The 14,549-nt window shown below is 40.9% G+C and overlaps 1 protein-coding gene across 2 annotated transcripts in view; it reads right to left on the bottom strand.

Moving 5' to 3' along the window:
• Positions 1-8,584, bottom strand: part of AHCYL1 (adenosylhomocysteinase like 1) — a 51,921-nt gene extending 43,337 nt beyond the window's left edge. Inside the window, exon 1 of one of the 2 annotated variants that reach the window (XM_032218049.1) lies at positions 8,296-8,583. In XM_032218049.1, coding sequence (XP_032073940.1) covers positions 8,296-8,406 — 111 coding nt within the window. In that variant the 5' untranslated portion in view covers positions 8,407-8,583. Of the gene's footprint in view, positions 1-8,295 lie in introns of both variants that reach the window. The other variant, XM_032218050.1, reaches the window with a different exon arrangement.
• Between the last annotated feature and the right edge of the window lie 5,965 nt (positions 8,585-14,549).

The raw sequence follows: 14,549 nt of genomic DNA on the forward strand, positions 1-14,549 counted from the left end.
TAAAAGGTGAATCTAATATATGAGATAGACTCATTACATGCAAATCAAGATAGTTCAAGCTGTGATTTGTCATAATTGTGATGATTATGACTTACAGCTCATGAAAACCCCAAATCCACAATCTCAGAAAATTCGAATATTGTGAAAAGGTGCAATATTCTAGGCTCAAAGTGTCCCACTCTAATCAGCTAATTCAGCATTAAAACCGGCAAAGGGTTCCCAAGTCTTTAAATGGTCTCTCAGTCTGGTTCAGTAGGAATCACAATCATGGGAAGACTGCTGACCTGACAGTTGTGCAGAAAACCATCACTGACACTCTCCATAAGGAGGAAAAGCCTCAAAAGGTAATTGCAAAAGACGTTGGATGTTCCCAAAGTGCTGTATAAAAGCACATTAATAGAAAGTTATTTGGAAGGGGAAGTGTGGAAGAAAAAGGTGCACAAGCAGCAGGAATGACCGCAGCCTGGAGAGGATTGTCAGGAAAAGGCCATTCAAAAGTGTTGGGGACTTTCACAAGGAGTGGACTGAGGCTGGAGTCAGTGCATCAAGAGCCACCACACACAGACGGATCCTGGACATGGGCTTCAAATGTTGTATTCCTCTTGTCAAGCCGCTCCTGAACAACAAACAACGTCAGAAGCGTCTTACCTGGGCTAAAGAAAAAAACGGTTCACCGACAAAAGGGCGAACAACAAAACCGCGCCCGACTAAACCGCATCGCTGACATCATCAACAGGGCGACAACAGCGCGGAGACAGAAGCGCACTGTAAAAGTAACCCTAAACCTAAACTTAACCCCTAACCCTAAACCTAACCCTAAACATAACTCTAAACCCAACCCTTAACCTAACGCTTAACCTAACCCTTAACCTAACCCTAACCCTTAACCTAACCCTAAACTTAACCCTAAACCTAACTCTAAAGCTAACCCTAAACCTAACCCTTACCTTAAGTTAAATCGGCTTTCTTTCGACGTGCTATTGTAAAGCACCCTTCTTTCTCCGCGCTGGCTGTTGTCGCTGCGTTGATGACATCAGCAACGCAGTTTAATCGGGTGCGGTTTTGACATTCGCCCTTTTGTCGGGTCACAGAAAAAAACAGACCTGGTCTGTTGCTCAGTGGTCCAAAGTCCTCTTTCTGATGAGAGCAACTTTTGCATCTCATTTGGAAACCAAGGACCCAGAGTATGGAGGAAGAATGGAGAGGCACACACTGCAAGATGCTTGAAGTCCCGTGTGAAGTTTCCACAGTCTATGTTGATTTGGGGAGCCATGTCATCTGCTGGTGTTGGGTCCACTGTGCTTCATTAAGTCCAGGATCAATGCAGCTGTCTACCAGGAGATTTTGGAGCACTTCATGCTTCCTTCCGCAGACGAGCTTATGGGGATGCTGACTTCATTTTTCAGCAGGAGGTGGCACCTGCCCACACTGCCAGAAACACCAAAAACCTGGTTCAATGACCATGGGATTACTGTGCTTGATTGGCCAGCAAACTCGCCTGATCTGAACCCCATAGAGAATCTATGGGGCATTGCCAAGAGAAAGATGAGAGATGTGAGACCGAACAATGCAGAAGAGCTGAAGGCCACTATTGAAGCATCTTTGTCTTCCATAACACCTCAGCAGTGCCACAGGATGATAGCTTCCATGCTACGCCACACTGAGGCAGTAATTGCTGCAAAAGGGGCCCAAACCAAGTACTGAGTACTTATGCATGCTTATACTTTTCAGAGGTCCGATATTGTTCTATGTACAATCCTTGTTTTATTGATTGCATGTAATATTCTAATTTTCTGAGATTGTGCATTTGGGGTTTTCATGAGCTGTAAGCCATAATAACCACAATTATGACAAATCACGGCTTGAACTATTTTGCTTTGCATGTAATGAGTATCTCATATATTAGTTTCACCTTTTAAGTTGCATTACTGAAATAAATGAACTTTTGCACGATATTCTAATTTTCGAGTTTCACCTGTATATCCCTATTATGGTAAAATATTGTGTAATGTGATTCGTTCTTAAGAGTATTCTTACAAAAGGCATAAATGTAAGAATGTAAAACTCTTGTAAGAATACTCTAAGAATCATCATATTACATAATATTTTTACCCTAACAGGGATAAATGGCATATTTAATCCAAAACACATCTGCTCTTTTAAATAAGTGAAGTTCAGTATTTTTTCCTGTAATTTTAAATGTTTAGCTTTTCAAAATGGAGAACACTTTTTGAGTTGTAAGAGAAAAACTGAGGATTATGACTCTACCAGTAGATTCAGTGGTAATTTCTATACTAGTGACTTAGAGCATCATCTAGCCTCCATTGACATGACCTAAAGCCTGCCTGCTATTTTTGGCAAAATAATGGTTAGATGGCTAAAGAAGATCCTATACAATAAATTACAATAATATAAAAGAAATATTTCTTGAACTGATGTATTTCATTCTTGCTCGTTCCCAATCCAATGAAATGTTCATTTTATTTATGATGGGAACATACAGATTAAGTAATTATTTTAAGGAATCATGGTACTGCAAAGTTTGGGAACCTCTGTTCTAAGCCATTCTTGGCAAGAATTTGGCTCCAAATCATAATTAATATTGTGGGTAAGGTAGAAAGTTAAACTATAAACTGAAAACCATGGTAATAATAAAGGTTAACTAATTGTTAACTTCTTCTTCCTGCCATCATACAATAGAGTGGTTATACAGAATTACTGCTTTGGTGGCAGAATCTCTTTTGCTGTGATTACATTTTCATCCCCTCAGGTGAATGGAAGATTCTGTTAAGAAACAAAAGACTGTGGGAAGCATGCGCTGATTCCAAGCACTGTGGAGGCACTGACTCCATAATCAGAAAAACTGGAAATTACTGGTACCAGTCAGTGCAAAGGTGGCTGGGATACCAGCCAAGTAAAGCTGCAAATTGCTGATGATATGTTTCCTAGTGTTTTGGCTGAACTCCCATCAATCTATCAAAGGTAGAATAGACCCACTTTTCTTGTATGTTTGTATCCATTTGCCATTATAGTTATCAGTTAAAAATTTAAGAGCTTAAAATTGCATAATACTGATTAAAATTCTGCTGTAAAATAATGAATGCAATCTAACTAGGGCTGCAGCAGTATGTATCATTGGAGAAACTACTTTATCCTAAGCTCTGACTAAAACACTATAGCCAAATAATGAGAGACCTAATTGATGCAAAATCTAATTATATTTGATATCCTAAGCTCAATCCTCTGAGGTATCTCATTTTGCCAAGATACTTAGAACCTCTGCCTCATTGTACATTAAGGGTCCGTTAGGGCCTCCCTTCTTTTCGGCTCTCTGCTTTCTCTAAGGAGATCTTTCCCAATTTAGAAAATATTTTTATTTATTTTGCCAAACTCTATTCTGCATACCATTAGTAATATGACTGAGAAACATTTATTTAAGAAATGAACCATTAGTAATCCCTTACAGGTATGCATGCCCTCTTAACTATCCAGAGTTACAGAAAAGCCTACCACTTCTTTAACTTAGGCTTGAGTTTCACTTATAGTATTGTGAAATTAATTGCATGTCAAAGTTACTCCTATTTGTGGATTTCATCAGAATACTTTTAAAAGCATAAAAATGAATGTAAATCCTGTATTTCATGGATATTAAATTCCCACTATGTACTGTACAATGAAGATTCTAAATAAAATTGACAGGTATAGTGTAGTGGTTATAGTATTGGGCTGAATGTAGAAAAACTTGTTCAAAACCACTGGGTAACTTTGGATAAGTCAGTTTATTTTCAGCATAACCTACCTGACAAGGTGAAAAGGAAAGGAGTGCAAAGTACACTATATTAAACTCTTGAAGGGCAAGTCCATCAAACAAATACATAGATAAAATACAATTGTATTTTCAGTTCTCATAGAAATCATTTCTGATCACAAATATAATCACCATAGTATATATGTTCTGAAAAAAATCTTACAACACAATAATACATGGTTTGTATTAAAAACTATGTATGTATATACCGTCTTCCCCAAAAGACCTATCCTGAAGCTTGATTTTTATTTGTGCACCTAATATAAGCCCTACTCAAATAATAGCCCTTGTTAAGACGCCACCCACTCCATCCCACCATCTGGTTGCACAAGGTGGGCGAGGCGCATGCATAAAAATCAAGCTAGGGTGGGGGAAGGGGAGCTGCTCCATGTGCCCTGCACCCGCTTACTTTAGAACCACTGCAGCCAGGCCTCCCACACCCTGACACCTGTCACACAGCTGCCCCAATTTCTTCTGCAACTGCTTGCAGCTGCTTGTGGCCAGACACCACGTGATGCATTGTACTGGTGCTGCTGCTCATGGCAGGCTGCATGGCTCATCATGTCAGTGCCGCTGCTCATGGCAGGAGGCTGCATAGCATATTGCTCCGGTGCCATTGTGACAGGAGGTCACGTGTTGTGCTGTTGCCGTTACTTGTGTACACAATGGTGCAACGCAGCACTGGGCAGCATCGGTGCAACAAACCACGCAGTGTCTGGCTGTGAGTGACTGCAGAGGTCAGGCAGCAGGTGCCAAGGCATGGAAGGTGCAACAGATGTCAGGGCATGGAAGGCCTGGCTTCAGCGATCCTTAGGTAAGCGGATAAAACATCTCCCAAAATAAGACCTGGTGCTTATTTTGGGGCCCAAAACAAGATAAACCAGGTCCTATTTTGGGGAAAACACAATATGTATGTATGCATGTAATTATGTATGAAATAACCTGGTCAATTTGGAAAACTAGAAATATAGTTTCTAGTTTCTAACAAGAAATATATCCTATGCGATAGGCGAGCTAAACAGGAATCTATTATTTTGAAATGCAGAATTGTAAGAAAATGTATGACCAGTAGACATATACTTGTATACGTCATGTGCCAAAAGGTCCAAGTAATATGATAAATTTAAGAAGCAAAACATATAATTCCCCCCCCCCCCAAATGATCAAGTATCACAGGGCTCATCTATTACTGCAATATACCAAGAAAATCTTAGTCCACTGAACGAAACAAGCTTACGTAGATTTCTGACTGCTGAAGTGGCCCTGAACTTTCTGAAAGGTTTGTTTAGTTACCAAACGTTATGAACATTAGTTTTATACAAACCTGTAGCCACAGAAATCAGTAAGATTCATCCCTCTGAAGTTGGAGAAGGCATTCTGCACCTCTGACTAGAAATTGCAACACTGAAAACACTGAAAACTTTCTCCTGCTGCACCATTAAATTCTGAAAGCAATAATTCCTGATGTCACGAACTAGGAGGACTTTGGACCTTCAGAATATTAAGCATTCTTGGTCTTCAATCATATACCCAAGTCCAGTAATTCTACACAACGGTTCTGGAGGTAATTTTTTTAATCCTTTCCAGCTGTTGGCAAGAAATTGGAGTTAGGGGCTTCTTCTACAACTGCATCCTATAGTACAGTGATGGCGAATCTATTTTTCCTCGGGTGCCAAAAGCACGTGCATGTGCTATCGGGCATGCCCACATCCATAATTATAATGCCCCCCATGTTATGCCCACCTGTGCATGTGCATGCGACCCCCCCACTGCCCCCGTGCATATGCACATGGCTTTCTTGAAGCCTGGGAGGGCAAAAAACAGCCTCCCTGCTCCCACAGGCCCGCTGGAGGCCAGAAACTGCACATTTCCTGACTTCCGGTGGGCCCATTCTTTGCCCTCCCCAGACTTCAGGTTTTCCTCAGATATGGCTCCATGTACATACATGCCATAGTAAATAAATCCTATAGTAAATAAATCCTACTAGTTTCAAAAGAGTTAGTAAATATGTGAAAAAATGTGAAAAGATAACCAATTTCGTTGTATTTAAGTACAATGACAATAAAGATTATACTTTTTAAAAAGATAAGGTAAGAATAGCTACAACATAAAACATATGCAAGCAAGAAGCATTTAATCTGCCCTATGCTCCATTATTTTTTCTGAGACAGATGCCAGCATAAGATTGGATTATTTGTTTCCTCCATAATCTGAACTCTCAGGGATGTGGTCCAGATATGTCTTTGCATGCTACATATCAAATGCTAAATATAGTTTTTGGAAATAAAGGTATTACAGGATTCCATTAGTTTTAAAATTCTAGTTTTGCACAGGAAAAGTCTCACGCATGAGAAAGTTTTCTTTGTAAAATCAGAACCACAACTTTTCATCCTAAGGTTACAAGAAACATTTTGGTGGTATAAGGTTCAAATGGTCAGACCAAAGCAAGCAAATTATTAGTTAAATAAATGCTCTGTATGTAAGCACTTTTGAATTTTAATGTAACATAGATACTGTGGACATTAAAACATTCCATTTTCAATCATAAGATCATTTCATTAAATTTCACCATAATCATGTTTTAAAAAAGAAATTACATCTTTAGATGAAACTTTTTCAAATAGACAATCTTGTACAGTATTCCAGTTTGAGTGGCAAGTTGTAATGCAAAATTTAGATAGTACAGAATGTAAAGATAAATGCATTTCTTATATCTTGGAAATGTGAATTAAATTTGTTTGCTTACAGATATAGTTCACAGAAACAACAGGTATCTATAGCATAAATTCTAATTCGTAAGAACCTAATTTGACAGAAAATGTGAAGGAAAAATATCTCATTTTTTTCAATATTTAAGGAAGCTTTATTAATTTAGTTTTAAATTTTGGTTCACAGAGCATTTCAATTAAAGCACATTTTGATGCAACTCCAGTTACTGTCAACCTATTGAATTTACTACCTGAAAGTTGCACAAAGTAAACAAAACTTTCCGGATAAAGTAAATGAAACAATCTTAATAAGTTCAACTGTGCTCCGTATCAATCCATTTAGCCTGCTGCCTCTTTTTGCTCTGTGCTCTAAGTATAAATTCAGTCATGCACTATGGATCTAGAGAGGACTCAATGTTCAGCTCAGATGGAATTCCCAAGCAATTCTAAACGGAGAACTTAATTGTGCATTATTCAAGAGGTGACAAGAGCAGCTTCGCTAAAAGCAATAGCTGCAAATAGAAGGTGAGTTAGAAAAAAAGTCTAAAGCAAAGAGGAGTAGAAATTAAGTTCCATTTAAGTTGTGCAAACAATGTGTGCAATTTTTCATGGACAGCTCTGGATCAGCACCTTTAAGGAAGACATAGACAAAGAACAGAAGAATGTGTGCATTAATCCAGCACTATTGGTTTGTGGTTAAGGCAGCAGGTTAGAAACTGGAATCCTGAATTCTAGTTCCACCCTAGACCCAAAAGCCAGCTAGGTGACCTTGGGCTAGTCATTTTCTCTCAGCCTTTGGAAAGAGGCAATGGCAAACCACTTCTGGAAAACCTTGCCAAGAAAACTGCAGGGATTTTATCCAGGCAATCTCAGAGAATAGACATGATCCAAGGGAAGAAAAAAAGAAAACCCTGCAATGATGTAACAGGAACATACTTGGGGGTTTATGATACAAAGATGCAGCCTGGAACAGCACCCAAACTACGAAAGTCACATTGTCACAAAGGATGTTTCCGAACTTCAGAAGGGTAGTCCTGTCTGAATCCATTGTTATGAGAAAGTTAACGTTTAATCTTGTAGAGGACAGTCCGTGTGGATCCCGGCCCCACATTGCTTCTAGCCAGAAGTGTGATAGTGGTGCAGGCAGTATCACACCACAGGCACCAAGTTCCAATTTAAATATCCTGCCTAACCGCAGGGTTTTCCAGCAGGGAGGGAAAGGAGGAGGATAAATGCCTTAATACAGCTGAGGTACCTAGTCCCGCCTGGGCCTGAAAGACTGAACACCCCGGGGCGCTTCCAGCAGTTTACAAGAATCCAAAGCTCCCATATAACCTGAGCCACCGCCTGCCCAGCTCCAGAGTCCCGTCCTCTCTTTCTCCTTCGTGGAAGTTTTCCTCCCCCCCCCCTTTTCCCTCTTCCTCGATTGGTGCCTGCCACCCCCCTTTCTGTTTTCGGGGCCGGGTCTCATTCCCAGCCCCACTCCTCCGGGACAAATCCAAAGGGCAAGAGCTCCTCGGGGCATGTGCAGAGGGCTAAGTCAGCCACACGCCCCAGTCCCATCCCAGGAGGTCAAGAGGAAGGAGTTTCCCCATTGAAAGGGCATGACTTTCAGGGGACGCCAGTCCCCGGCCGGCACTTCACTTCTCCTTTCCAGGCCCGAGTCGAATCCGATTCCGCCCCCCACCCCACCCCACCCCAACCCGAGAGACCCCACCCCACCAAATGCCTTTTCTTCCCCCCGCCCGAGTTTGCTGCTTGTCCCCCGGCTGCCCGCACCTTCTTGGGCGCCTTGGTGACCGTGGACATGAAGGAGTATTTCTCCGCGTCCTCCATCTCCTTGGCTTGCTTCAGCTCGTCCCCTGCGGCAGCGTCTGGCACGGAAGACATGCTGGAGGGAAGCGGGCAGGAAAGGGGCCGATCGCCCAGGCCGAAGAACCGGACGGCTTCCCCTTCGCGGGCTCCTCCGCGACCTCCTTCCACGATCGCCGAGTCTGCAGCCGCCGCGCTCCGGCAAGGGGCGGGGCCAGGGCAGCACCTGCGTCAGCACGCACCCGCGGGATCGCCCCACTCGCGCGCTAGGCTTTCGGGCACGAGAGGCCCGAACGCAAGGGCCGGGCGCCGAGTCTCTGCAGCGCCTCCTGGCGGAACTTGCGCTCATCGCTGCTCTCGGGAGTCCTGGAGGTCCTTTTGTTTCGCCGTATGAAAAGAAAAAGAGAGGTGCCCGACATCCAGATCCAGAAATCCTTTTCACAAGGCAAAAAGGAAGAAGGCGGACAAAAATGCCCATAAGATGTTGCGAAAAGTTGTGGTTGTGTGTGTGTGTGTGTGTGTGTGTTGGGGGGGGGAGGTTATCTTAGTGGATAGTGGATGCATAGGCTCAGTAGGAGACTTACCGATCCATTATGTTTGCTATAAGAGCCTAGCCCTTAAATAATTCTGAATCTTATTAGGTCTTTTTTTAAATCAGTTTATCAATTACTTCTATATAGATAATGATAGAAGTAGCCTATGCATCAATTATTCTTTACACAATATTGTTGGTGAAGAGCCAATTTGATATGTCATTTTCAATAATGGAAAAGGAATTAGAGGTTCCTTCTTTTGCATAGACATTAGGGAGAGATAACTTCAATATTAAAATCTTCAATAGTTCTGTCTTATTATTATTATTATTATGTCTTATTCAAGAATAAATGATTATTTGGACATTTGAGTCCATTGTAATAACATAGTTTAGGGCGTGTTAGAGATTAATAATGAGATTAATGTTTTATTTAGACATATACATTGTCCCATCAGTGTGGCTTTTCAGTAAAACATTATTATATGTTTTAATTCAATTATGAAACAAGCTTTATTAGTCTAAGATGTTCCTATTTCCATATTATTGAAATTGACAGATTGGATTCTTCAGGCCCTTGCTTTCACTAAAAGAGCTGGGCAGGTGGCTCTTTCACTCTGTCCACTTAATCACCTGAAAGCTCACTTAACAACTGAAACCAAAAGTGCTAAGATTGTTGTCACTGAGCAAAGCAATCACATGGCCATCTTGCTTAACAACTGCTTCACTCAATGACCAAGATTCCAGTTCCAATTGTCAGAAATCAAGGATTACCTGTATTAATTATCTTGTCCTTGTTTTGAGGCCTGATGTGAAACTTGTCTCTATTAATTCTTTTTACATATTTTTTACAAAATCTAATTGTCCAATGATGAAAGAAATGTCCTTCTGGGTTCAGCTCCAAGTGGGGAAAAAGACACTGGAGACATGGAGGTTGCTTGGAAAGATGGTTTATTGGTGGACAGGGCCACATGGCTTGAGCCCTGAACAGAAAATGTGATCACATGCTTCAATGTTGGTGGAGAAGAAGTGAAGTGCTGAGGGAGGGGCTTGCTAGGCTTTTTATAAGCTGTTCAGCTCCACCTCTCTGTTTCCTGTTCCTGTGTAAGAAATGTAATCCGATTGGTTGTCAGAGTCCCATGGGGCCATGCAGGGGCTACTCTCTAGGCTGTGTTTTGAATCCAGATTTGGTTTAAATTCTCAGATGCCATGTGGTCAGTTGGATAAAGTTCCTTAATCCCTTCACCCTGGAGCTGCAGTGGAGAAGTCTTTATTATGTAAAAGTGGACAAGCTTGGCCTTCTTAATGGCCCATTAACAGTGGGGATGGACAGGAAGCTACAGGCAACTATTCTGTCTTTTAAAACATGTTTCTTTCTTTTCATATCCAGAGAAATATTCTGCCTTTTCAATATTTCCTAGGATATTTCATTTTTCTGGGAGAGGGCTGGATGATAACTTCCTACAATCCCTCCTTTTTTTTCCAAAACATGTGAGTGGAACGCACATGTTTTTGACAAAAAGATTAAGATTGCCAATTAGTATCAGATATCACTTTCTGTGAGCTTCCAGACAGGTTTTAAGCAAGCAGAAATCCCAAAATTATTCACACCCATGCTTTCCTTCAAGTTACAGGCTGCCCATTTCGAAGGGATGGTTCTTGAACCTGCCCTAGCTCTTATTTTAGTGAGGCCAAATTGAGTTTAGCTAGTGTGCAATCCAGGCTATTTAGTATTTGTAAAATTACACACAATGAGCCTGGGGACTCCTACTCATGAGACCACCAGTGTAACATATCCTGCTTTACTGGGCAGCGTGGTTTTTTTTTAATCACAGTGAGGGCTTGGGTTTTTTGGGAGGAGATCCTCTCTGCTAGCTCTTCAACTGGGGGAATTGCCTGAGGGGAATTGACCCTCCCCCAATGGGATTAAAAAGGGAGAAATCACTGTTTAGGCTTTTGTGCCAGAGCAAAAATCAACCTAGGAAAAACTTTGTGTGGAGGAGATCTAATTTCAACCTAATTCTGTGTAGGCTCTCTCCCTCCCTCCCTCCCTCTCTCTCCTTCTCCCCCCTCTCTTTTCTTTGTGTGTGTGTGTGTGTCTGTGTCTGTGTAGCTGCTTCTACAATACAGAAAATACAGACATTTTGGACAAAATTTCCCTCTCACTAGACAAACATCGAAGGGGTTCAGAACTTGCTGTGCTAGCCATTCTCAAATACAATTCTTACATGAATACATTAAATTGATTACAATATAAATGAGACAAGAAAGAAACCTTACAATGAATTTCTGTGAAGGAAGCAAAGAAAGAAAACTTTAGGATCAATTTTCACCCTTCCCCATAGTCTTTACAGCTGTCTTCTGGGGATAGAAGAGAGTCTTTTGATCTTTACTTCTCCATCTCAGGGTCCGTTCTTTCATATCTGCTGGATGGCATTAGGCTTAGCTTGCTGATAAGAGTGGTCAGTCAGGTTTGGTAGAGTCTGTCCCAGGCTTGGCTAAGTTTTTTTCCCCTCATGTCAGGTTTTATCAGGATGCAATCACCAGCAGCCAATTCAAGAGTTATGGTTTGAGCTAGCAGTCCTTTATTTCTGAGGTGAAGAAAAAGAGAGGCCAAGAATACAGTTCTTTACAGACATATCTTTAGTCTCATGTTGTGGAATCTCACCCATTCTGTCCAAGTGTGGAAATCGAAACATTATTCCAGAAGGCAGACAATGTAAATTTCATGGAACATGACATTCCCACTGCCTCTACGATTGAAACACTTTTGCAATAAAATGTGTGAATTTCCAAAAGGGACAACAATTCGTTTTGCAAACAAACAAACAAACAAATATCATAGGGTAGAGCATCTTGACTCATAAGCTTTTAAAAATGCACTCAGGTGTAAAAGAGGAAGGGAAGAAGCACAGCTTTTTAAAAATGCAATTAAAAAAAGAGGTACTTTGAGTCAATACTCCAAATATTAGATTCCATTCAGATGGAAGCAAATTCTCATTAAGTATGTTAAAACATTTACAAATGTAAGCAAAATATCTCAAAATCATTTCTTTTTATAGGTTTAATTAAGCATTTAAACCTGAAAAATTTCCAGAAGAAAAAAAATCAAAATTGTATTCAGAGCAGAAAAGGAAATGTAGTTGCATAATGTTTATATGCAGATGAAAAGATCACAACAGTGAAAGGTAAAGGTGCAGGAGCAGGTCACCCATTTACTCCAAATTTCTCAGGAGAGAGAGAAAAAAATGGTTAAAATGAGCAGAAAAACTTCATCCCCCTTCAATGTCCCAAAAGGAAGGAGGGAAAGAAGGGGGGGATGCACATAGGCATTCACAGGTATCTCTGGGGGCATTTCATACACACGCTCATTGTAAAATGAGCAGACACTCACTCTCCCCGCCTTTCCTGCTTCCCTCCAAAGAATGACCCAGAAGGAAGAAAGGGGGGGGGGATTCACACAGGCAATCACAGGTCTCTGGATCCCTTCACTTATCACTCCCTGGGGCATCGGGAACACTTATTCACAATCATACTGCAATCAGACATTCATGCTTGCTCATGCCAAACAATCATTATGACTATTTCAGGAAGCTTTTTTCACAAGCCACCAAGCTTCATTTTCTTTTATTAGAGGATCTCACCCTCCCTTCAGGTTTGGAAATGATAACACACATGCATATAAACACATATACCATTAAACAATGTTGCAACTTACTGTTTCTTTATATGAAAAGGAATTAAAGTACATTCATACCAACTTTTACCATCAACATACTCACATTTGCACTGCAATCAGACTGCTTGTGTAAATTAATTTCACGTACAAAAATCCCATTTCATTCTTTCTTCATGCAAAGCAGTTATTACAATTATTTCAGGGAGCTGTACATAAGTCAATGAGTTCTATTTTCTCTTATTAAGGGATCTCAACTTTCCTCCAGGTCTGGAAATAATTACACACACACACACACACACACACACATGCACACATACCATGGAGCTTCTGTCCAATGTTCCCTCTAATTTTTTTTCAGTGTGGGAGGAAAACTATAGTGTTTGAGCGGCACATTTTCATGCCTGAGCACCTGAATTTTTTTCACAGATGTCACCCAAGACAACAACGAAAGAGGTGTTATATCAAATCAAACTAATAAAAATTTAAAATGAATAAACTGTAAACAAATAAATTTAGAAATATTTGTTCAAAAGCAAACTCACTGCAATTATCTTTTTAAATTCATTTTGGATTAAATAAAAAAGAGCTTTGAAATGAATATATAAATGGCACTTAATACTGGTAATATTAAAATAGTAAATGTTTAATATACTTCATTTTAATGAATTTCACTTGATATACTTCATTTTAATGTATTATATGCAATTTGCTATTTTAAATAAAATGATTAAAATCCCCATGCATAAAGTCTCATTCACATCTAACAGTTTTCTTCCATCATTAATTTGTAAACTCAAGGATTTATTGCCTGTCTGTTCAACGACGCTTGCTGATTGTTTAAAAAATTGTGGCAATTTGTTCGTCTCTATACAAGTGGTTTCAGTAACCTACTACTACTGAACTCTGGGAGACAATTCTGCATATAACTAGTGATAGTAACTAGTGACCCAAAATATCCAACAAAATTGCACAGATAAACTGACAGATAGGAAGTTTAATTAGCTTAAAAGCAAAACTATTCTCAATGACTTTGAAAATCTCAATGAATTATCAAATATCATGTGATGTCACTTGGCCGGCGGGAGACTCAAAGATAGCTGAGATTGCAGCCAGGAGAGGTAGAACAAGGAAGGCTTTCTTTGAAAGAGAGAGATGAGCGAGGAAACAGACCCTGCTTCTTGCATTTGGATTCTGTGGCACAGTCACTCTAGGTGGGAGTTTAGGATCACTGCCACACCACCCTGGATTTGCCAATGCGAGCCTCAGGTGGGTAGCCTCGAGAGAAACGGTGGCGTGGGTTCTCTGCGGAGCAACCCATTCTCGGCTTAGTTAGCTCGTTCTTGGCTTGCGACCAGCCCCCCCACCCCTTGTGGGCTTTTATGTGTTAATCAAGGCACGGATGATGGAGAGGAAGGGAAGCCAGCTGCTTTCACACAATACGTTTATCTCAGAGGCTGAATTAATCACGAGGGTCAGAAAGACATGGAACTTACTTTCAGCGAGTTTCGGCCAATCCCCCCACCCAATGAGACAAATTTAGCCCTCTTAAACTTGTGCGAAGGCAGCTGTGGGCAATGTTCCCTCTAAATAGTTGCTCCAGGAAACCTGAGCCACCACAAGCCCTCAACCTATTCACTTTGCTGCCCTGCTGCACCTCAAGACTCCTGTTTAGCTGGAGGGGGTTTCAATCGCGATTGTGCATAGACTGCAGTCTGTGTCCGGCAAACGACACTGTGCGGCAGTTGGAAACTGCTGCGCGGTATGTACTTTCCACGTGCACGGCCGCGCAGCCGCGCACCTTAGAGGGAACAGGTGTTCTGTCCCTTTAAATTTTCATTTTTTTTCCCTTGGGGAACATGTTGCTCATTCTCCAAGCAGTGGGGAAACTCAGAGAGCAGTTTAAATCCTAACTACACTCCCCCACAGCTTCAAGCCCAAGCTTATTTATTTTGCTACTGGTCAAACATATCACAATTCAATGCCATTCAATTCTACATGTTATTAGTATAG

Source organism: Thamnophis elegans, chromosome 5 (assembly GCF_009769535.1).
Source record: "Thamnophis elegans isolate rThaEle1 chromosome 5, rThaEle1.pri, whole genome shotgun sequence".
NCBI lineage: Eukaryota > Metazoa > Chordata > Lepidosauria > Squamata > Colubridae > Thamnophis > Thamnophis elegans.